Source organism: Siphateles boraxobius, unplaced genomic scaffold, assembly GCF_051911475.1.
Source record: "Siphateles boraxobius isolate OS27281-9 unplaced genomic scaffold, OSU_SipBor_1 130, whole genome shotgun sequence".
NCBI classification, from domain to species: Eukaryota; Metazoa; Chordata; class Actinopteri; order Cypriniformes; family Leuciscidae; genus Siphateles; species Siphateles boraxobius.
Window position 1 is genome coordinate 9,961,491 of NW_027508734.1, and position 25,285 is coordinate 9,986,775.

The 25,285-nt window shown below is 36.4% G+C and overlaps 2 protein-coding genes across 2 annotated transcripts; both read right to left on the minus strand.

The window, feature by feature from the left end:
- Positions 1-490: 490 nt before the first annotated feature.
- Positions 491-9,873, minus strand: rab1ba (zRAB1B, member RAS oncogene family a). The gene is made up of 6 exons (XM_077227797.1): positions 9,552-9,873; positions 6,945-7,017; positions 6,655-6,750; positions 6,303-6,398; positions 4,942-5,073; positions 491-2,920 (listed from the first exon to the last, which is right to left on the minus strand). The coding sequence occupies exons 1-6, from the start codon at positions 9,563-9,565 to the stop codon at positions 2,726-2,728; spliced, it is 606 nt and encodes a 201-aa protein (XP_077083912.1). The 5' UTR covers positions 9,566-9,873; the 3' UTR covers positions 491-2,725.
- Positions 9,874-12,827: 2,954 nt separating this feature from the next.
- LOC143736970 (uncharacterized) lies at positions 12,828-24,499 on the minus strand. The gene is made up of 14 exons (XM_077227794.1): positions 24,341-24,499; positions 24,203-24,264; positions 22,412-23,021; positions 19,834-20,077; positions 19,280-19,377; positions 18,873-19,019; positions 17,970-18,077; positions 17,122-17,202; positions 16,864-16,956; positions 16,159-16,280; positions 15,906-16,015; positions 15,627-15,789; positions 13,794-13,927; positions 12,828-13,338 (listed from the first exon to the last, which is right to left on the minus strand). The coding sequence occupies exons 1-14, from the start codon at positions 24,420-24,422 to the stop codon at positions 13,155-13,157; spliced, it is 2,238 nt and encodes a 745-aa protein (XP_077083909.1). The 5' UTR covers positions 24,423-24,499; the 3' UTR covers positions 12,828-13,154.
- Positions 24,500-25,285: the final 786 nt, after the last annotated feature.

Below are 25,285 nucleotides of genomic sequence, written 5' to 3' on the forward strand. Positions count from 1 at the left end.
ATATATATATATATATATATATATTTGTCTGAAGTGTGTGTGTGTGTGTATATGTATATATATATTCAAATAATAGATATTTTGTGAAAAAGATTTTTTTTACATTCTGACATTACTTTCATGGCAACTATCCACATTTCCTCACCCAATTCTCATTACTGTATAATGCATCCAGATGTTTTAATGTTGAGTATTTCTGTATTTCTCATTCTAAATAATGGTCTTCATTACATTCTACATTATACTGTAATTCAGAGATCTGAATCATCCAGTCTAGACAAAATGATTTGTTTTAATTAAAATCGACATGAATATTTTGAGATTCTGTGGTGAAACATGTCACGTTAATGTTCTTGACAGCTTTTTATGAGATTCAACTTGCAAAATGATCAGTCATCACATTTCCAACTGGCACAGGAAGTGATACTTACCTCACCACCCACACAATATTACTCTGCACACAACAGAAAAGCAAGCAGGAAAAGTAATCTTTAAGTCTCATGTTGATCATTTTATTATATATATTTATAATATGTACAGAGAAGAGAAAACAAGATCAAACCCAGCTATGAAACAGCACCGGGATGAGCAAGCAAAAGGGGGGATAGAGAAAGAGCGTGTATATTAGACAGGGAAACTACTAAAGAGCTGCTTGCCATTTTACCATCACCGTGTCTTAATTCAAATAAGATGTGCAAATGACATGGGTAAAAAGTAAAAATGAAGACGCACATTCATAAGCAACGACCCCCCCCCCCCCCCCCCCCAATAACCCTTCATCTTTCCTCTAACCCAACACATTACCACAAAACTCTAAATTCATAGATCAAAAGACAGCAATCCATCTGAGAAAACAGAATGCATTCAAAAAAAAGCACTTGTTAAGTGTGAATGAGCGCAGGGTTTAAATGAGACTTTCATATACTGCTTATTTTCACGCAGATGTAACGCAGGATCCACAACGGACCCGTTTTTAAAAATCAAAGGAATGTTCCCAAACGCAGTTTCTGCAGTTGCCCCTTGCCCGTCCCTCCTTCCCAGCCATTGCACGCGCACCCATATCCCTGCTACTGCTCCCTCCAACCCGACAATACCAAGTTCACTTACAAAAAGTACACACATTAGTGATGAGAATGTGCGGTTATGTTCGCATTAGCAGATGTTAGTCGTGTGAGAACAATTACACTGGCTCAGTGAGTGAAAGTGATCTGATGTCACAATGGCAAGACTATCCTACTTAAGACCGAGTGACGCACTAATACTAGTGAAGTTCACAAACTATCTACATTTTCTAGATCCACGTTGTACATGATAAAACAGCCAGATCAAAAACAGTCATCATCAGGCCTATCATTTGCAGTTTGCAGATAAGAGATCGAACCATGTGGAGGGGCTTTAGGTTGCCATGTAGGATCCATAAGATCCTCATGGATCGCCAAAGGCAACATCTGAATGACGCCCATATTTTGAGAAAGGTCCATCAGTAGGTAGATTGGAAAGCTATAATCTAAGTCTGAATATTTTTCATTAAAGAACATGGGAGGTCATATCCGGTCTCCAACACTGGACCAGTCAATCCCAATACTCCAAGATGTAATACACAATATTCCCACACAAACTCACAGCACACTGAACCGGATCAATGGAACTACCACGCTTTCATTGGTGGCGAAATTAAGGCCCTTTACAAATATGCAAACATATTTACCGTATGTAAATAAACACAAAGCACACGCAATGCATGATGGACCATTTTTGGCAGCAGCGAGGACTACGGGTTGGCTTTAATTGAAGTCAGGCTCAATGTGATGGTAAAATTACACACAGAGGTTTCAAACCAAAGCCGCAAAACTGCTGACCACAGGAGGAAACGACGAGTCAAGATGGTGTTCGTTCATTCGTTTTGAACTTGTGATGGCCGAACACTCAAAAGTAGCAGAGGTTGTTGAGGTAATAGAGGGAACAGTAGCTTTCATCGACCAACCAAAAGCCTAGACCCCCGTAATCCTGATTATGATCAAAAACCCAACTCTTATCTGTATCGTTTCCCCAACCAACAATGTCATTGACAGCAGTAAGCCTTTGTACAAGCCTTCATTAGAAAAACAAAAACCTAAAGGAAAAAAACAAACAAACGACAAAAACAAATCAGTCTTAAAAATCACCATAATAACAATAATATACTAGTAGGATGAGAACAAGTAGAGAATATTGCCGACTTTGTATGCGGTTGACTTCCTGTCGATTCAGCCTCAGAAGCCATGCTTTCGCCCACAAAACCTCATTCAAGTGAAAATGTGTAAGAGAGATTTAGAAATACTAGAGATAGGTTAACTTTCTTAACGCAACCTCGCTAGTCGTTTAAAAGGAGGATTTGAGAATCACCATCCCTAGATCAGCTCTCATTATAGACATCTATACATGGACATATGACTGTACCAAAGCTCCATTTTAAGTACAGGGGGCGGGACTCTGGATGTGGGCGGGGTTATTCATGTGCACAGGGAGGAAAAAGGGGTGAGGTGTCTTACAAAAGGGGATAATAATAAAAACAAGAATATGATGTCATAAATGAAGCCATAAGGCTGTTAGACGTTGGCTCTTAATGCAGTGGTTCCTCCCGTGAGAATGCTATTTTGTTTTTTTGGTGTGTGTGAGAAAATGTGTTTAAGGGGGAAAGGGATGGTTTTGTGTGTGTGTGTGTGTGTGTGCGCGCTCAGGCTCTTCAACAGCAGCCGCCGCCAGACTGCCGCACAGGAGTGCTCTCGATCTTCAGGTTGGGCTTGTCTCCTCCAGTTGTGGCTCCAGGGCCCATGCGCTTCTTGATCTCGGCAGCCATAGTCATGAAGGCCTGCTCCACATTTGTGGCATTCTTTGCGCTCGTCTCAAGGAAGGGGATTGCTAAAGAGTCGGCAAGTTCCTGCAAGGTAAAAAGAACCAGAGTGAGACACTTCAGAACGCTTTTTTATTTTGCCCAACCTCATGCTTGGCACTTCTGTGCCAAGCATGATAACTGTAACATTGTACATTTTAAAAATAGTTATAAATGTAAGAGAATAGCACACCAGAACTATAATGATAACGACACAGAGAAATCACAATGATTTTTTTCCAGCTGATGAATGATAAAAATCTTGGCAGCCAATCAGAATCCATCCTGCTTTTAAAGAGCTTGAGCATTTAAAGTGGCAGACAACATAACTGCAGCTTACAATAAACAGAATGTAACGTCCGTTGGACACTAATACAGTTATAGTTATTGTTCTTGGTGTGAACAGGCTTTAAAGGCCCACTGGTATTCGGTGTGTTGGTGTAATTACCACTGAAACAGGGAGACAGGGTGGGACATAGAGAAGCTCCTCCCCTTTTTAAAAATAGCCAATAGCATTTCATTTATATCACAGCTTGGTCAGAGCCGTCGAGCTCAGCAAAACCACATTTGACAGCTTATGAAAGCCACAGTTTAATAGATTCCCCTTTTAGATGTAATATGAAACTGTTACTAACGCAACACAGTGATCATAATCATGCTTTATGTTGGAGCAGTGCACGATGTTGTCTCTTCTACTCGTCAGTGCCTTTTCTAATGATGAGTCTGTCCGGAACAGACCGTGCACTCTACGGCGGTTTGCATGACACTAACCTGAAAGCAGACTTCATTCGCATATTTACACTGTTGAATCGTTCCCTGTCCCCTATATAGTGCACTATGTGTCATTCACCATGTAGATAATAGTAAAAGTGTGACTGATTTCAGAAGCAGCTTCAGCATCTATTTATAATGTAGGGGGCGGAGCTTCAGACAGAATCTAGAGAGCAATTGATTGGACAAGGACAGAAAACCTGATAAGAAGCTGAAGTGCAGAGTGATGTCTTTAAAATCATCCATATTGGCAGAAGAGAGAGACTGTACGTTTTAAATGCTTATATTTTCTAAATGCAAATTTTGCCATTGTTTTGGAGCACACTAGCTTATAGATAACAGTAGGCTAACATTCATGCTAAAAGTCAAAAAAGTACATTTTGATTTCACGAGGACTAGCGCTAACATTATTTAAAAGAAGCCGCCATTATCAGCATTTTTGATAATTTTCACAAAGTTTTCATGCGACGTTTCATTCAGTAACATTAGACAGTTTTGATTTATATGCTATTGAATGTTTGATGATCGTTTTAGCTTACATGCGCTTAAGCAATGCTTTAATTGCTTCTTCGCTTGTTTTTTTTTTTTATCCAAAGATTCTGTACTCTTTCAGAAGATGTGCAACGACGCCCCCTACCGTATAACAGTGATTTCTGGAAAATTCTGTCAACGGTGGGGATAGAGTAAATTGTCAAAAAGCTTTATCGACTGTATTCAAGACTGTTGATTAAGTTTTTATTCTGAAGAAAATTTAAGTAGTTTATGTCTGTTCATAATTTCCCACCATAAAGTGTTGTAAGTGGTTGCGAGGGTGTTGCTATGCTAATGCTAAAATGTTCTGAGTGGCTGTACATGCGTTGCCATGCTGTTGCTAGGGTGTTCTGGTTGGTTGCTAGATGGTTACTTACTGGCCAAAACCAAAATGTGCTCACTGCCATGATATTCTGGTTCCCTCTTTCAATGCAAGGCTATGGGATTTTTTGGCCATTTTTTATCTGCTACCAGGTAAAGGCATAAATCAGAACGCTGAGAACAAGCCCCACAATTTGACATATAATTCAAGTTCGTAAAACAAATTTGGTGCAAGACGGGTAAAATATTAGGTTGGGGGTTTATTCAAATCTCCAACAGTTAGCATGAAAAGCAGGATTAGTGATGCAAAGTATTATGCTACCAATGTCACAAAAATGGGAAGCAATTGGGCTTGTAAAGTTCACTAGTTTTGATAAAAAAGGGAACAGAGATTTAAACTCAGACACTAACACAGATTAGACATGTCAATTTCGACGGATTAGTACCTTGGCTGTTGTGTAGTCCACTACTTTCTTGGTGGTGAGATCACATTTGTTCCCCACCAGAAGCTTGTTGACATTCTCGCTTGCATAGCGGTCTATTTCCTGTAGCCACTGTTTCACGTTGTTATACGATTCCTTTAGAGAGAGCAGGACAGAGAAAATAACTTGTGATTAACATAACCTTTCATGTGATGATAAAGCAATGTTGTTATTGTTAACTAACTAACTAACTAGCTTCAAAAATACTAATAAGTATTTTAATAGTACATAAATGACACTAAAGTAAACTAACACTGGTATATTAACACAAATCTGACAAGCAGGTCATCAAGTAAGAGAAGTTTTCTGAAGATAACATCAGCATTGTTTGCACAGCATCAGTACCACAGAAATATGTGGTAAATATCCATGCGATTTGAAAATTTCTAGTTTTATAGACGTCACGCCATCAGATATTTTCACTACATGGTTACCATAATAATGATATATCGCGGTATCTATAGAAATCTCGAAAAAAAGATCCTCCGGTGTAGAGTATGAATAAAACATAAATTACATGTGAGAGTTTAGCTCTCCATAATGCTCACATTGCCCTATTTTGGGTAAAAATAGACAAAAAACACTGCTCTCTAAAAATATTTGTCCGAATGAGCACACGAAATGCCCTGAGGGATGTAAATATAATAAAACACAGAAAGGCGTCAGCAGTTAACGGTTAATGCAACATTTCCTGTTTCAGGACTAGCAAAATAATGGTCACTTATACTCTCTGTACAGTGGCCAAGATAACAGAGAAAAAGGTTGGTGGTATTGTCTCGTTTTGCGCTCACTTATGATCTGCAAGTCCTGCATACTAGGTTGATTAAGGAGTCATTCTCACGGAAACAAAAAAACGTCCACACTGGCGAGCCATAACTTTCTTGGAGTGCGGGTATAGTGTCTCATCTGTCATATCCGACAAAATGTTTTACGCGGCAGCTGCACTCTGTGACTGCTTGTGTTTGTGACTGCTTGTGCTTTTGACAGGTGCCAACCAGCCTTAGGGTGCTATACCGACACCTACTGTACGTCGGGAAGCCAACCAGATACTGGCGCTTGATGAACAACAGCAGAAATGCAGAATTTTCCTGTAATCACTGTAAAGCTGCTCTGAAACAATCTGTATTGTATAAAGCACTATATAAACAAATGAAACTTGACCATGCCGACACCCCTAATAGACACGATTTTTTAAATATCACGGTTATCGTCAATACCGGTATATCACACCACTATAGACAGCAATTCACTATTGATCCTGTTGCAAAGTGTGCCTTGTTAAATTTGGGACAAATAAGGAAGGAGAACATCTGATGATGTCTCACCTGATCCGTCACATCATAAACCACAATGATACCGTGAGCCCCTCGATAGTAACTGGAGGTGATGGTTCGAAATCGTTCTTGCCCTGCAGTGTCCCACTGTGAGAGAGAAAGACAATAAGCAAGAAAGAAAAAAACAAAGAAAAGAAAATCATTTATAGTAATGTCAAACCATATAAGTTTCTATTAAAGCATTTGGCCCCATTTTCACATTTACAACGTAATGAGTTACTAGATTTGTCTAGTGTTCCAAGAAACAAATTCATCACAATGTACTGGTGTGCATAATAGTGACTGTCATGCTGTTGCAGAACTTGTGAAAAATTACTATTCAGTGTGTAATTTATGGACTTACAATCTGTAGCTTAATAGTTTTGCCATCAAGTTCAATCGTGCGGATCTTGAAGTCCACGCCTATGGTGCTGATGTAGCTCTCAGTGTATGTGTCATCCTGCAGGATCAAAACACACACAGAAAGGAGAATGAAAACCAGTGTGCCTATTTACATTTGTGGATATAAATAATATACTATAAATACATTCCGTCAATTCTATAGCATTCGTAGACTGCATGACTTCCAATGATCTTTTAATTGATGTTTGGCAGCAAAAGCTGACAAAACAAGCCATCTGTGCCTTTACTCACAGCAAATCTCAACAGAAGACACGACTTCCCAACTCCAGAGTCACCGATGAGGAGCAGTTTGAACAGGTAGTCGCTAAAATGGAGAAACGCAATAGCAATTGATTAAAATACATCAACAGGAATATATACAATTTCAGTTTCAGAACAAATTTAACCTTCTTATGACATTCACCAGTCAGATGAATTATCACCAAAGGATTGACCTTATTCACAGCAGCGCCATCTTTGATTTTTAACGGGAATGAAAGCGAGGCTGTGAGGGATGGACATATCTCTTCAATGGGTTGTACTGTTATTTCATGAGTTTTTGAATCGTTCTGCAGATGAAATATCTTCACAAGACATTTCAGTAGAGAAAAAAAATCCCAGTCAACATGAGGTGTGGAAAATTATAAGTGATCTAGGAGCTTTATATTACAGCTTTTGACAGCGGGTACCATTGAAAACAAGTTTATCCCTCACAGCCTCGCTTCATACCTGTCATGGCCCTGCTCTGAGTAAGGTCTAAAAATAATTTCACGTTTTATTGCATCACTACAGTACAGCGTTATTGTAGCATTATTTGTATAATTATTTTTAGCATTATTTTACTATTATAATATTTGTTGATATTTTAAATTAAGTTTTATTTTGTTATAATTTTCAGTTTTTGTAATTTTGTTATGCTTTTTTTATTTTTATATATTTCTATTTAGTTATAATTTATTTCTATAGTTTTAGTTACTGTAGAACTTCAACTTATTTCAGTTCATTCGGTTTCGATTCTAATTTGTTTACATAGTTTGAATGAATTTTTTTTTCATCAAATATTAATACTTTTACTTTTCAGTTCATTTGGTTTCAAACAATTCTAATTTTTACGTTACATACATTTACGTTTTTTTTCCCATGTAATATTTATGTTTTATTTCAGCTTCCTTTCAATTATGGAAAACAATTCATAATACTTTTACTTTTCATTATCAATAACAAGATAGCCTAATTATACATGATAGATCTAACAGGTTGTTTAGCTCATGTGAACATTAAACTAATTATCTTCTTGCACACACTCAGTAAGACCAACAGCAAATATGTTTGTATTGTCAAGAATTCTGTGTGCAAACGGACTTTTAGGAATGGTGTTAGTCCTGTTATGTTAAAATAACAACACATTTAGTATTGAAATAATCATATAGCACACCACATCTGGCTCTCAACTGATATAATAAATAGGTGCCATTAGTATTGCTATAATGTTAACTGGTTTGTAAAGACAACTACATCAGATTACAAGTTGCAAAATCAACTGCAATTTCCAAGAACTGATGGTGAAGAAGGTTCGAAACAAAATCAGCATAAACAAGTATCCCCTGCCACCAGCTCAAAATACAGCTGAGAGAATCTAATTCCAACGAGGACTCTGTCTGTCGCAACGGTTTCTGAGTTCAAGTACTAACATTAGACGAGCTGAGAAACGTTTCATCACGTGAAGCAATCTTGACTGAGTCTACGTCAAGAGGAAAACAAGGCACAAACAAACAATAAGGAAAACCTTAATCTCAGACAAGAAAAGCATTTATTTTATTGTTTTAACAATTGAATTTTAAATCAAGCACTCTGGCAATAAAACAAACTGGATAGTAGTGGGTTTTCAAATATCAATGGCCAGTGATGATGCAGATATATTTTAATATGGGCTAATACAATTTAAATATAGACTTACAAATTAAGGCAACTGGAATGTACTTATTAACATTGTAAAGTGTATTAACTTTGACATTCACAATACAGAAAGGAAGTGAAATTAAGAATCCTGACAGGGTCTGACAGAACAACATCGGCTCAACCAATGGCACGAGCTTGAGGCGGGGACTATCTGTTTAACTGACCAATGGCAAACAGGGGAGTGTTGGAAACATGTTTGTGTTCTTTGTGGCAGTGAATTAGCATTTGAAAAACTGCTGATGGATATGGAGAGCAAGCAGTAAATTTCGGTTTTTCCATCACTGGGTTTCCATGCAATATTCATAATTAACTTCAATTCATAACACGTCTTCATTAATACAGACCAATAAGACCACATGCTACTAAGCAATCAGGAAAAATACGAAGCTTCCCCTCTTCATGACCTCTTCCAGCTGTAATGCTGACTTTCAATTCACAGGCCTAATAAAAAACACATGACTCTTGAATGCCTCACAATGACAAGCTCGAGTCGTGTATGGTTCAAAACACCGTGTGCATAATGATGCGCTCGTATGCAATATCTATTTTGACAGCTGGATTCAGGCTCACTACAAACTAATGACGTCACTCCGTCGCAACGCAACGCAACACACCACACCAAAAATTACGTCACGCAGTACGGCAAATGCTGAAATTACGTGCGATAAACACCAAATAGGGACGGGTTTTAATTTACGACGTTTAATAATGAACAATGTCATCATTTAGAGTAGGAAACTTTCTAAATATAGGCTTTAAATAAGTAAATGTCCTCTGAATTCGCAGTTAAAACACCGGACGTTGTTAGCCGTTTAGGCTAGACAAAGCTACTCGCACTGACGCTTCATGATTACACAAACACTGACATCCGCAACACAAGTCTAGGCGTCAAATACTCACTATTCTGGATTCATGGTGTGTTTGTGTCGTTGTCGTTGTCGTTGTGTTCAGCAGGAGATCGGACTCTTTTCTCTGCGAGCAGACAAGATAATGATGAAGAGGATGACTTGTACGTCTGGAATACCGAGAAACTGGGGCGCTTTCTCTGATTTACCCCCTCCAATCACACCTCAACACTGTCTTCTCGTTTGATTCAGTCACTTGACGGACATTACTGACCATATAACGCAAAACACTGTTATTTTGTTCTGCTTTCTTCCTTCCTTCCGATCTGCCTCTCGCTCGAAGTACAAGATGGCTGCGCAGGTGCGGCAGTGACATCAGATGACGTGGCATTACGGACTGATCTCAAAGACAACCCAGAGATTCAAGATAATCTGGAAATATTTCAACATTCAAAATTCAACTTTAAATTTTTTTTTCATATTATTACATTTCTAAATTCCCCACATCATTGTTTCTGTATCATAGTTTCATATTTCCCACCTCAAACATTGAAGACCTTTTAATTTTAAGTTTTTTAAAAGTTTTTATTCTCAACCCCATAGCGAAAAAAATTGGTTTAAAAAGGATTTTACACAAAACTTGTTATAAAACAAGCATCTACCTTCTGCTCATGTGTCCCTCATAACAATTTAATGACTTAAAATGTAACATTTATGCTAATTTTCATATTTGTATGCCATAGCCGTTAAATATGAGAGTTGCGACCACTGATCTATATAGAATGACTTGTATAGATAACATTATATGACATTTAGATCAGTGGTTGCGACAAATCCGCGTTGCCAATGATTTTAAAGCGGGGCAGACAGAAGCAGCTGTATTTGCAGCAATTATCGGCAAATATTGACGCATAATGTACATTGATTTTTACGTTGACACTTAAATGGCTTGCAATAGCTTATTTTTTTCTGGGAGTAGCAGAAACGTCATTAATACGTTTTTGTGTTTATTTTTGGAGGGAAATGGGGTGCTCCCATAACGTAGAATACATTTACAGCACAGCAACGACCATTTGCAGCAAATTTCTGTAAATATGATGGAGAGACGGCATTAACGTTAACAGTGTTGTCAGTTGAAATGAAACTGGAGATATGGTTACTGACTGGAATAATTCAGCATTAACGTTACTGTTAACGGGACTCATTTCAGTAGGATATACATTTAGGCTACATACTGTACACACAGTACATCGTATGCATGTATTTGTGTGTGTTCTGATGAATGGTTTGAAAGGATGTAGGGGTACATTAGCCATACTAAAATTAATCCTATAACGTTCATGTTAGATAGTATTTATAGTTTTTTCACTCAGTAACCATCTCTCCAGCTACACACACATGTATATGTATAGATACACACACACACACAAGTTGAAAATAGAATTGTGTGTCTGTGGTCTCTTCATTTTTGTTTAACCCTCTGAGCGCCTTCATTTCTGGGTCACACTTGGTACCTTTGTGCTCAAAAGTGACGGAAGCCTTGAAATGTATTTTTTTTTTATCTCCAGGAAAATCAATGCAATATATTTTTGTTCAATAATATTTTTTGATCATTATTTAGAATTTTGAGGGGATTTTATGATGCTATGGAATATTTATAAAATTGTATGAGCTATTTTTTCCATTAAAATTAATATATTTTTTAGTTATTTTTCAATAAATGCAATGAGTTTTTTTTTCTTAAAGTGAGAATAGTGTCCTCTGGAGGCGCTAAAAATGAAAAACATGTGTACTGTCATGGTACCTGTATAGCTCCTTATATATAAATAATTAAGAGAGGCTTTTGGATTCCAACTTGTTTTTTAGACATACTTTCATATTTTTTTTAGGTTTTGCATTATTTAGACATTCTAAAAGACTACTTTTTGTCAAGGTTTACATATTTTTTGTTAGACATCAGGTTTTGCATTATGATTACAATCAAACATTACAATTCTGTTATAAAGGAAAGAAATGGAAAGCATTTTTTGTTACTCAGTATTTGATTGATAATTAAATATCCAACAAAATGAGGAATGGATAGCGATGATTCAAAACACTTTATACAATCATTTTGTTAGATATTAAATTATCAATCAAATACTGAGTAACAAAATTATTGTATAAAGTGTTTTGAATCATTGCTATCCTATCCATTCCTCATTTTGTTAGATATAATTTATTATCAATCAAATATCTAACAAAATGAGGAATGGATAGCGATGATTCAAAACACTTTATACAATTATTTTGCACTTAGAATGTAATTTTTTTGTCTGTGGATTCTGCATTGGTGTTAAATTGTTGATTTTATTTTACACATTTGCAAGACCGTGCTCTGTTACAATTTAACAGAGTCTGCTCTGTCTATTTTGCACGTAAAATGTTTTACAGCAATGAAAAATTCATTGCTGATTTTTTTTTTTTTTTGTGTGTGTGTTATTTTGCATCATGGCTGATTAGTACTTTGTGCCACCAAAAGATTCTCTGAGTTTTTGTATTTTTTCGTATTTCTCATTCATTTCCTGTCTGTCATCTTTGACCTTGAATGGACCAAGTGTTACTTTTTATTTCTTTATTTCCTAATCATGTCCATGTGTTCACAAAATCACTAATTGTCTTCCCATTCTGATGAAGCAAAAAAATAAAAATCCCTTAATTTCCAATGTCGGCTATTTTTGACAGCGAAGTGTTACTTTTTTTTTTTTCATGATTCTCCCACAATTCTGAATGGACACCTAGGCAAAATCACATGTAATTTACTGGGTTTGACAAAATGTTAACTCCTGCAATCTATTTAAAAATATATTTTAATTAATTTTAATGATTTTTTTAAATCGTTATGCATGATTCAATGACTCGCTAATAAAGACTTCATAAATGGTTTCATAAATGGATGAATCAGTGATTTTGAACGAATCTCTTAAATGAATGATTCAATGACTAAAACATTTGTTCAGAAGTCTTGTCGCCACCTACTGGTCTAACGATGTAAACAATCTTTATTTGAAGCACCAAGTTACTTTCAAAAGATTATTTACTCCATTTTTTTTCTCAACATCAGTGTTTATATCAAAACTATAAACTTTTATCCCATTATTTCTGTGATAATTTGAATTATTGTAAGATAGAAGTAATGATACAGTGTGTTTGAAAAGACTGTTTGTGAAGCGGTTTCATCTACACAAGACAAGTGCTCTCTCAGCTTCAACAGCAGCGCCGACATAGATCTCAATGTTCGCGGTGATCGTACTTGTCAAAAAAAAAAAAAAATCAGATTCTTTAAAGTCACTTAACATTTCCTAAGCTGTTTAATTTGCGATGTCTGGCATTTTCCAAACCTTTCAACATTTGATATCTTTTGATATACAAATCACAGAAATACATTTACAGTGTAATAGAAAAATAAAAATATGAATCACAATGAATTAAAAACAGTTCTCTCATTTCCTTCTAGCAATGGAAATTATATAGTTTTATATACAAAGTTTTATGTCATTAAAAGACCTGAAATCTCATCACAATACTTTAATATGGCCTAGTGTGGATTACACAAACTTTAATTGCACAGCAGGTGTCCCTCCTCATCCAGGGACGCAGAGCCACCAACAGGTGTATGTTACAACTCTGTGCTGTCCCGGTGACCGCTGGCCTTCTCCAGCCCCAGGCGGATGTAGTGGGACTCCCTGCTGGCCTTCAGGGGTGGAAGATCGGACAGGAGCGCTCTGAGGCTCTGGCCCAGCTCTCCAAAACCTGGCCTCTGCGAGGGATCTCTGTGCCAGCAGCTCAACATAACCTCATATCTGACGGAGAAAGAGTCAAAGGCAAAATGGAGGAGAGTAGCAGAAAAAAAGAAATCACAAAAAGCACCACAAGACTGAATCATCCTCCAGGTCTGGCAGTTTAAAAACTACTCTTGCCATTTATGTTTCTAGACCATGCACAAACAATCTTATATGCTATGATTTAGTAATCAGCATAACTGCTGTGACGAAGGATTCCTAGAACAGGCCTAAACTCTTCTTAACCCTGATTTCATCTTGCAACAGACAAATGTTGGTAAAGACTTAGTCACAGATTCCTGAAAAACAGAATAGTCTAATAATCTATATATATAGGCCTATATAGATTATTAGACTATTCTGTTTATCAGGAAACTGTGATTAAGTCTTTACCAACAATTTTCTGTTGCAAGACCGACAAGATGAAATATAATTTTTTTTTTTTTTTTTCCCGGTAAAATAGGCAAATTCCTTACAATTTGCTGTCATTGTCCCCTTGTGTGAGACGGTGTCCTTTTTCCAGGAAGTCCAGGAGCTCATAATTGGAGACACCTGGATAAGGCGTCTTCCCCCTGGATGTGATCTCCCACATGGTTATTCCAAAAGCCCACTGTGAGACATAAGGAAGATCACAGTTGATAAAATAGCTTGAAGGATGTTGGGGGGTATATTTTTTCCCAAAAAATTTCATTTAACCTTAAGAAATAATATAGTATAATAATAGTATAATTAGTATAATAGTATATATATGATAGTATAATTTATTTTTTTCTTTGAATTTATAATAACATAAAGTACATACACAAACTATAAGTGTCAGAATTGAAAAGTACTGTATTAAAGGGGCTACATCTATATGTAAGAATTTTCATGTAGTAATCGCTTTCTTACTGCCAATGTGTGAACAGCTAGTAACAAAACTTAAAGAGCCTGTCTATGGAAGACTCTAGACTGATTTTCATGTGAAAGACTCGTGATGGTTTTTTTTGCCGAAAAAAATCATATGTGACATTTGCACTCAAGAACCACTCAGACACATGAAATGAATAGGCTTACAATATTAATGTTATCGCTGAAAGAGCTATTCTGTACTGTAATGTCAATTTGTTACGGAAAGAAAATGGATTAATTCAAACTACAGTTCCACATCGTCAGATCTATTTAGTCTATGGTCTCAAATATACTTTAGAATCAAATTATCATAACAGTGTACGCCTAATTTTAATTAGGCAACTTCATCTGTCGACATGGTGCCGGTGAATTTCAGAGCTTGTGCAAACATATCCACATCGCTATGATCAGATGCTTTCTTAACTGCTGTTTTCTCACCGCTGTCGTTTTTGTTGTGTGTTTATATTGTTTTTGAGAGGACAGCGCACAGCACTTATTTACATATTCATCTAAACGTGACTCTCAGCAGGACGGCGTCGGGATGTTCATTAATAGTATGTCGCTGTAAAGGTATTTCCAACTTCTTTAAAGGGATATTGTGTAGGAATTTCTCCCATCTAGCAGTGAAATTGTATTTTGCATTCAAACGAATTTGGCTCTCCAGCGCCTCGCTTTTTTAAATGCGTGTTGCATCTACGGTAGCTGTTACGTACCAAAAAGCTATGAGGGGATGTCTTCTAATAGCACTTTCGTCGAGTTTTCCTTCGGGTGAACAGGTTTGTTATTTCAAACAAACTGAAACTTGACACAACGAACAAACGAAGGTTACAGTATGAATTACTGACTGACTTGCCGGGGCCGTGACAAGCGCCTCTCACTGCTCTGCTCTGCTCCTCCATTTCTGCTGCTTTCAGTTACGTGACGCTGGCTCTGAACGAAAACGCGTTGTGGAAACGCATTGGCAAAGTACTTTTTGACCCTCTCTGCTATTATCGTTTTTCAAGATGGCGGAACAACATGGAAGCCTCCGTGGAGCTACCCGTCACATGTATATAATAAATTCTTCGTTTACGAGGATAAGTCGGATAATTGTCAGAGGTATTTGTACACCATTGAGGACATATTTATGAATAAAAATATTGATTTTAAATAATAAAATACCTAAAAAACTACACATTGTGCCTTTAATTTTACTTATTAAGAATGAAAAAGAACTTCGCCGTGAGTATATCATGTTCAGTCAAAGTGTTTGAGTATATCGGAGCCTTTAAACATGTTTAGTCTCTTGTATGTTGCGAGTGCAAGTTTCTGGCTGCAGTTCACTAAACGGCCACCGGTGTCGCTATTAACAAAGGTTTCTGAATCGACACACAGTATAGCCCCTTTAATACTGTATTGGACGAGTAAATAGGACTGACCACATCACTCTTGGTGGTGAATAGGTTGTCAGACACACTCTCTAATGCCATCCACCTTACAGGCAATTTAATAGTCCAGTTCTTATGCCTATAGTAGTTACTGGAATAGATCTGCTTAGACAGGCCAAAGTCAGCCACACACACACGCAGGTCATCCCCCAACCTGTGAAAGTGAGGTGGGGAGATTTTGTTCATTAGGTGTGGCTTCTCAAAGACAATGAACGTATTAACAGGATGTTGTTGTAAAATGTGCTCTGTGTTGCCCTCCTGTGGACTCACATGCAATTGCGGGCAGCCAGATCTCTGTGTAAGAAACCTTGAAGGCTGAGATACTCCATTCCTGCAGCAATGTCAATCATAAAATGTAGAAGTCTCTGATGAGGCAAACACTGACGAGAAGAGATCAGTTTAAATGATAGGAACCTTTATGATCAGATTTGTGGTTACTGTTAACACTTTACTTCTATACACATACTTTTAAACAAAAGTCAAAAGTTTAAGAAAAAAAAAATTCTCATTATGCGAGACTCACCATGGGAACATCTCCATAGCGGGTTGCTTTGAGGAAGCTGTGTAGGTCTCTATGTGCCATGAATGGAAGAATAACAAGTGGTACAATGATGGAGGACTCTGGATCTCGCTCTAGTGCAACCCCTGTTGGACGCAAGTATAAAATAACCTCATAAAATCTGTCCATCTCTAGAGAAACTCCATGATGGACCTATTAATGACAATACTGTCTTATCCACCTTATTTTGCAACGTGAAAGTAAGCAATTTTCTGTGAATGTGCTAGTGTGCTAGCTGATAAGTTGAAAAATAAGGTGGATACATGTACAGTAAATCAAGCTCCATCTCCCCCAGTCAAAAGTGACCTTGACTGGCTGCTGATTATCACAGTATTGGAAAGATGCCAATTACATTATTACACATTAGATTCGCCATGATCCATTTAACTCTTACAATGGTACAACCCCCCTATAATTCAGCAGGTCAAAGACACACAGGAGGTAAAAGTCAACCGAATCCCACTGTTACTGTACAGCTACGGGCATCGCCAGGGGAACTAGTGGAAGTTCACACTTTGCTCTTGGCTTGGACAGATCGTCCAGTTGCCATGGAAACGCCTGTGCCATTTGAAATCAGGTTATCCAAAATGTTCCACTCCAGCTAGACATAAATTATACATTTTAGCCTAGATACCAAAAAGTAAATAATGTCGTTCAACAGAGACATACCAAGCAATTTGACGACATTCACGTGATCAAAACGCTTCATAATTTCTGCCTCCTTGAGGAAGTACTCCAGATCTTCTTTACTGTAGATGGCATCTACAATTCAACAGGGAAGTTTAATGACATTATGCATTTAAGAGGTTGATTTAATAACTGTGTAAACGACATTGTCTCAAGCTAGTGTTTAATTCTAAATAAAGACAAATCTTTTTAATGTATTATCAGAAATGTTCACTTGCTTTCTGCACTATACACACACACCTTTCGAGGTTTTCACAGCCACTCTGATATCTTGTCCTTTTTGAGGAGAAAATATGCCTTCATAAACGGCCCCAAATTCTCCTGCAGATACAGAAATTCCAGGATGAGAATCCAAAATTCATTTGCAGGATGAAAAATTACACTCAAACGGTTTCCAATTGAATTGTTCCTTATGAACTTTATGTAACTTTTACTAAAACAGTTATTAAATTTTTTTTTCTCTAACTTATAAGAATGTATGAATGTGGAAGTGTAGGCCTACTACCAATCAAAAGTTTGGGACAGTTAGGACTTTTAAATAAATAGAAAGTTGAAAAGAAGAGCGTTTATTTTTATTTTTATGGAAATCATTTGTAACATTATAAATGACCCCAAAACTTATGAACAGTAGAGTTTATCTTCGGTCTTATAACTGGTTAACATTTCATTTAGGTTTATATCATGTCACATTTGATTTTTTTGGTCGTCATTTATGATTTCAGATACAGTAGTGGCTAAAAGTGATGTATGGAGGGGATTGGTTTGTGGATATGTGACCCTACAAGTTTGAATAATCCATCAAAATAGAGGAAAATATTTTGTATTTGCATGCGTTCATCATGTCTTTGTATGACAGCCTGGCCAAAAATGTGGCACGTTTCACCGCGTTATCACAAATAAATATATGACTCTACGCACATCTACGCATTATGCCTACAATCTTAAACTTAAAAATCTTTTTAATCATTTGAATAAAGGGTGAAGATGTCACCTTTTCCTATGCCGGACATCACTTTTGGCCACTACTGTGTGTGTAATACTGCTAATAAGAGATTTTGCCTATAGGGCAAATTTTAGTCAGTTTAAACCTTTCCCAAGTATTTGACACATTGTCAACGTTGCACGTTCCACCAGCACATCCCGAAGACCACACAGCATATCACTCATTCCTTCCAACATCTGAACTGAGCCTGACACTGACAGAGACAAAGAAACGAAGAGTGAAGGATGAGAATAATGTCTGGGATAATAAACCAATTATCTAAAATATGATAGATCTATCTCAGAGTTGCCAAGATACCAAAGCCTGCATTTAAAAGTCAGAGCTTTCGAAATGAACATTTCTCACCAAATTATAGACCTAATAACGTTATGGTTTTATACTCTTAAGGCCTGTTCACACCAAGCATGATAACTATAAAGATAGCTATATTAAAGGTTGTATCAGTGATTTCTGGCCCAAAAATAAATGTCTAATCTTTCCTAACGATCCGCTTACTGCCCGCCCCATAAGCATGCCGTCCAAAAACCGCGTCTCTGTAGGCAGCCTAGGCTCTGAGATCTGCACACAAAAACAAATGGGTACAACCACCACTCAAAACCAAAATAAACAGTGTTCCAACCAATCACTGACAGGGGCGGGTGTTGCTCCGATTTCGCGTCCAGCCGTGCACGAGCGCAAAACCTCACAACACCCGCCCCTGTCAGTGATTGGTTGGAACACTTTATTTTGGTTTTGAGTGGTGGTTGTACCCATTTGTTTTTGTGTGCAGATCTCAGAGCCTAGGCTGCCTACAGAGACGCGGTTTTTGGACGGCATGCTTATGGGGCGGGCAGCTAGCGGATCGTTAGGAAAGATTAGACATTTATTTTTGGGCCTGAAATCACTGATACAACCTTTAATGTCCACAGCAGAGCACAATATAGTTCTGTTTATTCTAATACTTGCATAAACAGATGCATAAATCTAATACTTGCATTACAATGCATACTTGTGCATTGCTGCTGAAGGTCAATATGCAATCGTTCAAATCCATAATCACACTGAGACGCTCCCTCTCCATGTGTTGTACTTCTGGGAGGAAGAGGCCTATATTCGCCACTCTGATTTGCTTCATTTTTGCTGCCCTCCCTGTAAACTGCATGAAAATGATTATTTTAATTGTGCAAACAGAACTTGGACAGCTGTGATCACAAATACTTTGAGCTTCTTAGGGATTTGCCCCAAATTATACTCTTACATAGGCCAAAACCTACATAGAATTGTTTATTTTTCTTAAGGATTTTTAGGAGAAACACAACTGAACTGAGTTATGAAAGAGCAACATTCATACATTTTATACAACATTTATCCTGAGTATTCATGCATTATAAGGAAGTGAAACAGATGAAGACTCACTATTGACGAGCTCAGAGTCAGCTGTGTGTTCTTGTTGTCTAGGACGCTGATATCGAGTCACCCCAGACCGTGATATGAGCTCTGTTTCTTGACCCCTACTGAACACACACACACACATGCACGCACGCACACGCACACACACGTAACAAAACAGTCAATATATTGTATGCAAACAAATATACATATATAATTTTTTTATGCACATTCCCTTCCCTTAAAATCTAACTATTGTCATGCTAAAATGTTATGCAAACTAGTTCTAGCTCAGAGACTAAACAAACAGACTAAACAAATGTAAAGCTATAGAACCAGAGAAGTGTCTGTATTGTAGAATCAACCAATCACGTTTCCCAGATCAAACGGGACATTTCTTAGTCATTATGCAGTGTGTATAATCTGAATACAGTGTATCATTATTTCTATTACAGTGATAATGTCCTGCTTTTACAAATATTTAGCATAAAAGCAGGATGAAATGGCCATTATCCCAGAGATTTTGAAGGATGGAGACTGTTGTAAATGCATAAACATCTGCATTTTCAAAAGAATTTTACCGGAGCTTGTCACGCCTTACAAAGATGAATACAGCAGCTATGAGAAGAAACAGGACGCCACACACGAGAACAGCAGTTAGGACAGGGAAGTGTCCTGGTCTGGAAGCAGCATTTGGGTCAGGACTGGAATCCGCTATTGGGACATCCATGTAACCTGCTATTGGGACAGGCCTTGAAGCAGCATTTGGGTCAGGACTGGAATCGGTATTTAGGTCATGAGTGGGCTTTGTGAATAGATCTCTTCCTGAAACACACATAAACATACATAGGTGCTGTAGTAAATTAGCTCAAAGAAGAAATATTAATAATTAATCATAACATGTTATAATGAATTATTCATATTTGGATCAGTTAATTAGTTTAACTTGATGTAGCTAAATTAATATTACAATCAACTGATCAGTTTGCCCAGAGAACACTCAGTATTGATTATTTATTCATTCTAAGAAAGGATATTTTACCTGGTCACGTAAACAAACTCTTTCTTAGCACGTACAGCTCTTAGCGTGTAGCAACTAGCAAGACCAGGAATCGTTTAAGTGACAATAATCTGCAGGCAGAATCAGGGAACGCACATGTATTGTGCACAAAGTTTAATAAAGTAAATCACAAACACATAACTAATCTAGACAAATACATAAACACAAATTACGCATAAGTGAAAAGTGAATGACCGGACAGAACAGGGGAATGAAGCAACGAAAAGAGTCATTTAACGATATGAAAGAACCGCAGCTTCTTGTTTCAAAGCACTAAGTTACACTAAAAAAAAAATGTTTTGCCTCTCGTTAAATTTAATTAATTAAAATAAGCAAAAGTAACACGATTGTTTAATATTTTGTCAACTTAATTTAATTGTGTTCAGTCAACCTTAAATGAATTAAGTAAACTTCAGTTTTAAATATATGTGTAAAAACTACATGAATCATTTTTGTTGACAACTAACTGGGCAGTGGATCTGTATAGTTCCCAGCATGCTTTGCAAGGGACGGCATTAGGAGGGTAAATTTAGGGATTAAAGTGTTATTTTATGTGTTTTTCAGTAAATGGAAAGATGTTGTTAGTTAATGTTAGCATTTTATGTTCAGTTATGTTAGAAACTTAGAAGACTTTCTGTAATGTTTTTGAATTTTGGGGTTACCACTATGCAGAAGAGTGACGACTGTGTTTAGGTGTGGGCACTCAGTATATACTACATATGCATTAAACCTCACTCACAGACCTGCCCAAGTCACATCTAATATTTCTATGTAAAAAAGTTGTTTTAATTAAATTGAATGTAAGTAGCTTCTATCATTGGAAGTAACTGTAGAGTCAAATTAGCTCAAATTATATTGTTGGCGATTTTAGGCAAGACAAAAATTAAATCTAGTTAACTTGACAAAACTTTATCTAGTAGGAATGACACAATTTTTTATTAGTCTTGACTAAATGAATTTAAGTTCATACAACAAGATTACAACAAATCATTTCAAACTAATTAGATTTTGTTGGGAAAATGTAATTCAATTTCGTGGAAATGTTTTCCTTAATTTAATTAAGTTCGTTCAACAGCTTATTTTTTGTGTATTCCTCTTATAAGAGGAATTCACAGCTTATCCTAAACCTCCCCTTGTGAAAAAGAAGTGTGCTTTATTGTATTGAAACATACTTTTTGTGTACTTCAAATCTTATACCTTTTAAAAAGTGCCCTTGCTGATAATTAAAATTAAAGGCCACTTATACTTAAAGAGAATACAGTTTAATGACAATATTTATTGACACAAATAAGTGCACTTTTTAAAAATGCACTTTGTAATAATGTCTTAAGTTTTACTTCAAGAAAGTACACTTTCAAGAAAGGGATCTGTGCTGGGGCTTTTTTAACCCCTCCCACGGGTCAGTGAGGAATAGTTGCAATAGTTTTTTCTTCCTTACTGTGACGTATATCCTAATGAAACGGCTTCTCCAACAAGAAAAAATTTTGGGCAGGACTTAATTTTGTCCATGGGGAATTGATTGGATCATTGTGGTTTGCTATTGGTCGATATCATGTGAGTGACAGGTTGCCCCGCCCTCGCGCCAGTAAACACATCATATCATCAGAGAAGAGAAGAGAAGTCAAAGCAAGAGGGAGGGGAAGTTAATTTTAATAAAGATTTTGAGGCCATATTAATTAAAAAACAGGTACATCATAATAAATACTGCAGTATTACTTAAAAAAGGAGTCAAATTTGATTTCATTTTTACTTTAAAAGGCTTTTTAAAGGGTAGTTCAAACAAAACTTTTTACTATAACCTTCACCTGTATGCTTCTTTTTTTTCAGTGAAAAGCAAAATCAGTCCAAGCTGCTCTTTTACATACAACAAAAGTGGGTGGCCATTTTAAATGAGCACAATAAAAAAAAAAATCCATAAAAATGTATTCTTGCTTGAGAAGCCATTTCTCTCTGATATAACAGTTTCATGCCATCTTAATTTTTTTGATGTTTACCTGACAGAAAAATTCTAAACACAATTTGTCCCCCCTCCCCCTCCCCCTCCCCCTCCGTAAAATCTGCAGAACATAAGATGCTTGACTAATAAATCATTGTTTTACCTTTGCAACTGTTTCCGTCAGTTTCGTATCCTGCATCACAGACACACGGCCCCTGCGGTGGTGGACCCCACATCCCGTTTGATTGACACTCCATCTGCGGGCTAGAGATCTCCACAGAACCGTTCACACACACTCCCCTCCTCAAACCTCCTGCTACCGTTTCCTCAAATTCCATTTGGTTCCATGCAATTGCTGGACATTTCATGAAGAACACCTGGATCGAAGCAATGTAAGTGCACTTACCGCTGTAAGAAAATCCCAGGTGAAAGCCATTCTGAGAGATCTTTCCCAAATTAAGGTCCTTAGCATGGCTCAGGTTCCCATCCCGAGGAACAGTATCGGCAGGAAATGGATGCCCGACTGTGATCCCGAGAACAAGTCTTTTTGGTCTAAAGTTCTGATTCTGAGGTTGGTTAGATTCTCGCACATAAATATATAGAGGTTGCTGGTCCACTTGGGCAAAACTTAGGTCAAGTAGAAACTCTTGGGCATCTTGTTTGGGGGTCCAGTTGGTCCATAATGTTTTGAGACTTGTTCTGAAATCGGGGTTACATGCTTGGTAGATAGAGTGTGCATAGTCCTTTCCAAGCTGCATTTGTGTTTCCTTCCACTTACATCGACCAAAAGAGAAGCGAATTGTTATTTTGATTACATTTTTTTGTTTTGTTTTACCTATATTAAATAATTAATCTGTTAACATGTTTTAGCTCCTCTATTATCTGTACATAAAATACAGACTACTATTCAAAAGTTTGAGATCAATAAGATTATTTCTTTTTTGAAAGAAATACTTTAATTCATAAGGGAGTATTACATTGATCAAAAAGACATTTATAATGTTACAAAATATTCATATTTCAGATAAATTATGTTCTTTTTAAACATTCTATTCAAAGAATCTTTTTTAAAAAAGTACCCAGAAAATATGAAACGGTTTACAGAAACTGTTTTCAACATTGACAATTGTGATAAATGTTTCTTGAGCAGCAAATTAACATATTAGAATGATTTCTGAAGGATCATGTGACACTGAAGACTGGAGTAATGAGGACGAAAATTCAGCTTTGATCACAGGAATAAATTACATTTTAAAACAATAATTAAAATAGAAAAATATTTCACAATATTACTATTTTATTGTATTTTTATAAAATAAATGCAGGCAGCCTTGATGAGCTCAAGAGACTAAAAACTTCTTTTTTTTTTAAAATGACTGACCCAAAACATTTGAACTGTAGTGTATTGTACTTATAAATAAAAGTAATAAAAGTAGCTTATACAAATTCCTGGAAATGGGTGCCTTTTTTTTTATTGTGAATTTATTTTATCAGAAAAGTCTTTTTTTAGGTGTTAATAGATGGCTCGTCATATGTGTGTGTAAATTGTATATGTATATATATATATATATATATATATATATATATATATATACAGATGATAGCTATTCTTTAAATTATAGCTTAAAAAAGTAACAGAGTTGACAGTTTATTTACCTTACTAGCCATATTAGCAACTATATACTAGCCATAACTCAAGGTCATGAGACCACAATGCATTTAATATAGATATAATTATTACTGATATTTCTACAGACATCCTGTTATATATAAAATAGTTTGGCATGGTTTTTTGTAGAAGTATTAAGAAAATGCATAGCCTATTATAAAACATAGTCAAATTTACCAGCCTTTCATTGTTAAAGTCATTGTTTATAGGAACAAAAAACGCACCCTTTTTGTGGAATAACTCATTAGCCTATTTAAAATATAAAATAAATAAACTGCCACTTACAGCATTTGGTGGTGAAAATGTCCATTGTAGTCTGCTCTGTTCGCTTGAATCAAAGATTTCTTCTAAAAAAATATCCATTTTTATATTTATTCATTTCATTTCCATAATAAAAGCACTGATGTGAAACCTCAGTCTTACCTCTGATTGGTGTTAACTGTGCTGTGGTGACAATCCATAAAATGCAAAAAAATAATAATAATATATTGAAAACCAGGTTCATTTTAGTCTTCTTCCTTTATGCTGACAAGCATAGAAGTTTCTATTCTTTCCCCCTTTACTTCCTAATAGAGTCGAAAGATTCAGTTCAGAGTTAACATGAGTGCACGCGCGAATGAATCGTTTAAAAAATATATCATATTGACTTTTGATATGATAGGCTGTTGTTTTTAAAATAAATCCAGTTTCATTTCTGATATATTATTTTCATTCGAATTTATAAATACTTTTATAGGCAAAAGTCGAATTAACTGTGTGATTCAGTGCGGCTGCCAAAAGAAAAAATTACTCATCAATGATTCAGTTCTTTTTCTTGTTCCTGCAAGCAATGCTTTGTTTTTTGTAGAGATGTTTTGTAATATGTGATGTATATATAGTTTTAGAAACTCGCCTTTGATTATGAAGTGAAACTTCTAGTTAGGGCTGTGCTAAATCTGCACTTTCGGTTACTGGAATCCAGAGCCATTGGGAGTCTTGGGAACTTCCGAACATACTGATGATGACCGCATGCTTCCTTCAAAACTAAAATGCAGAATACTTGTAAACATGTTGACTACTTTTGTACAAAGATGTTTTGTTCAATAACAACCAAGTTTGGATGCCAAAGAATCTTAAAACAATTTTATTTCCCCATTACATGTCAACTGTATTGTATTAGCAGACATCAGGACCTTTAAAAAGCAATTCACTGTGCAATCCAATACAAATAACATCAAATAATAACATTTCAAACAAAGTGTAAACAGGGTCAAAGATAATATCAATGCAAAGAGCTGAAAAATCTCTAAAACAATCAGTCACTCAAAGATAATCAAACACGCACACACGCACACGCGCACGCGCACACACACACACACACGCGCACAC

Excerpts from the sequence above, each read along its gene's own strand:
- rab1ba (XM_077227797.1), bottom strand. Across the intron at positions 6,751-6,944 it reads GTCTTCTGTTGAGATTTGCT|GATGACACATACACTGAGAG; the intron begins GTGAGTAAAGGC and ends TTGATCCTGCAG. Across the intron at positions 6,399-6,654 it reads AAACTATTAAGCTACAGATT|TGGGACACTGCAGGGCAAGA; the intron begins GTAAGTCCATAA and ends TCTCTCTCACAG.
- LOC143736970 (XM_077227794.1), bottom strand. The coding sequence starts at position 24,422 with ATGAACCTGGTTTTCAATATATTATTATTATTTTTTTGCATTTTATGG. Across the intron at positions 24,265-24,340 it reads ACAGTTAACACCAATCAGAG|AAGAAATCTTTGATTCAAGC; the intron begins GTAAGACTGAGG and ends ATATTTTTTTAG. Across the intron at positions 15,790-15,905 it reads CTGGCTGCCCGCAATTGCAT|GTTGGGGGATGACCTGCGTG; the intron begins GTGAGTCCACAG and ends TCACTTTCACAG.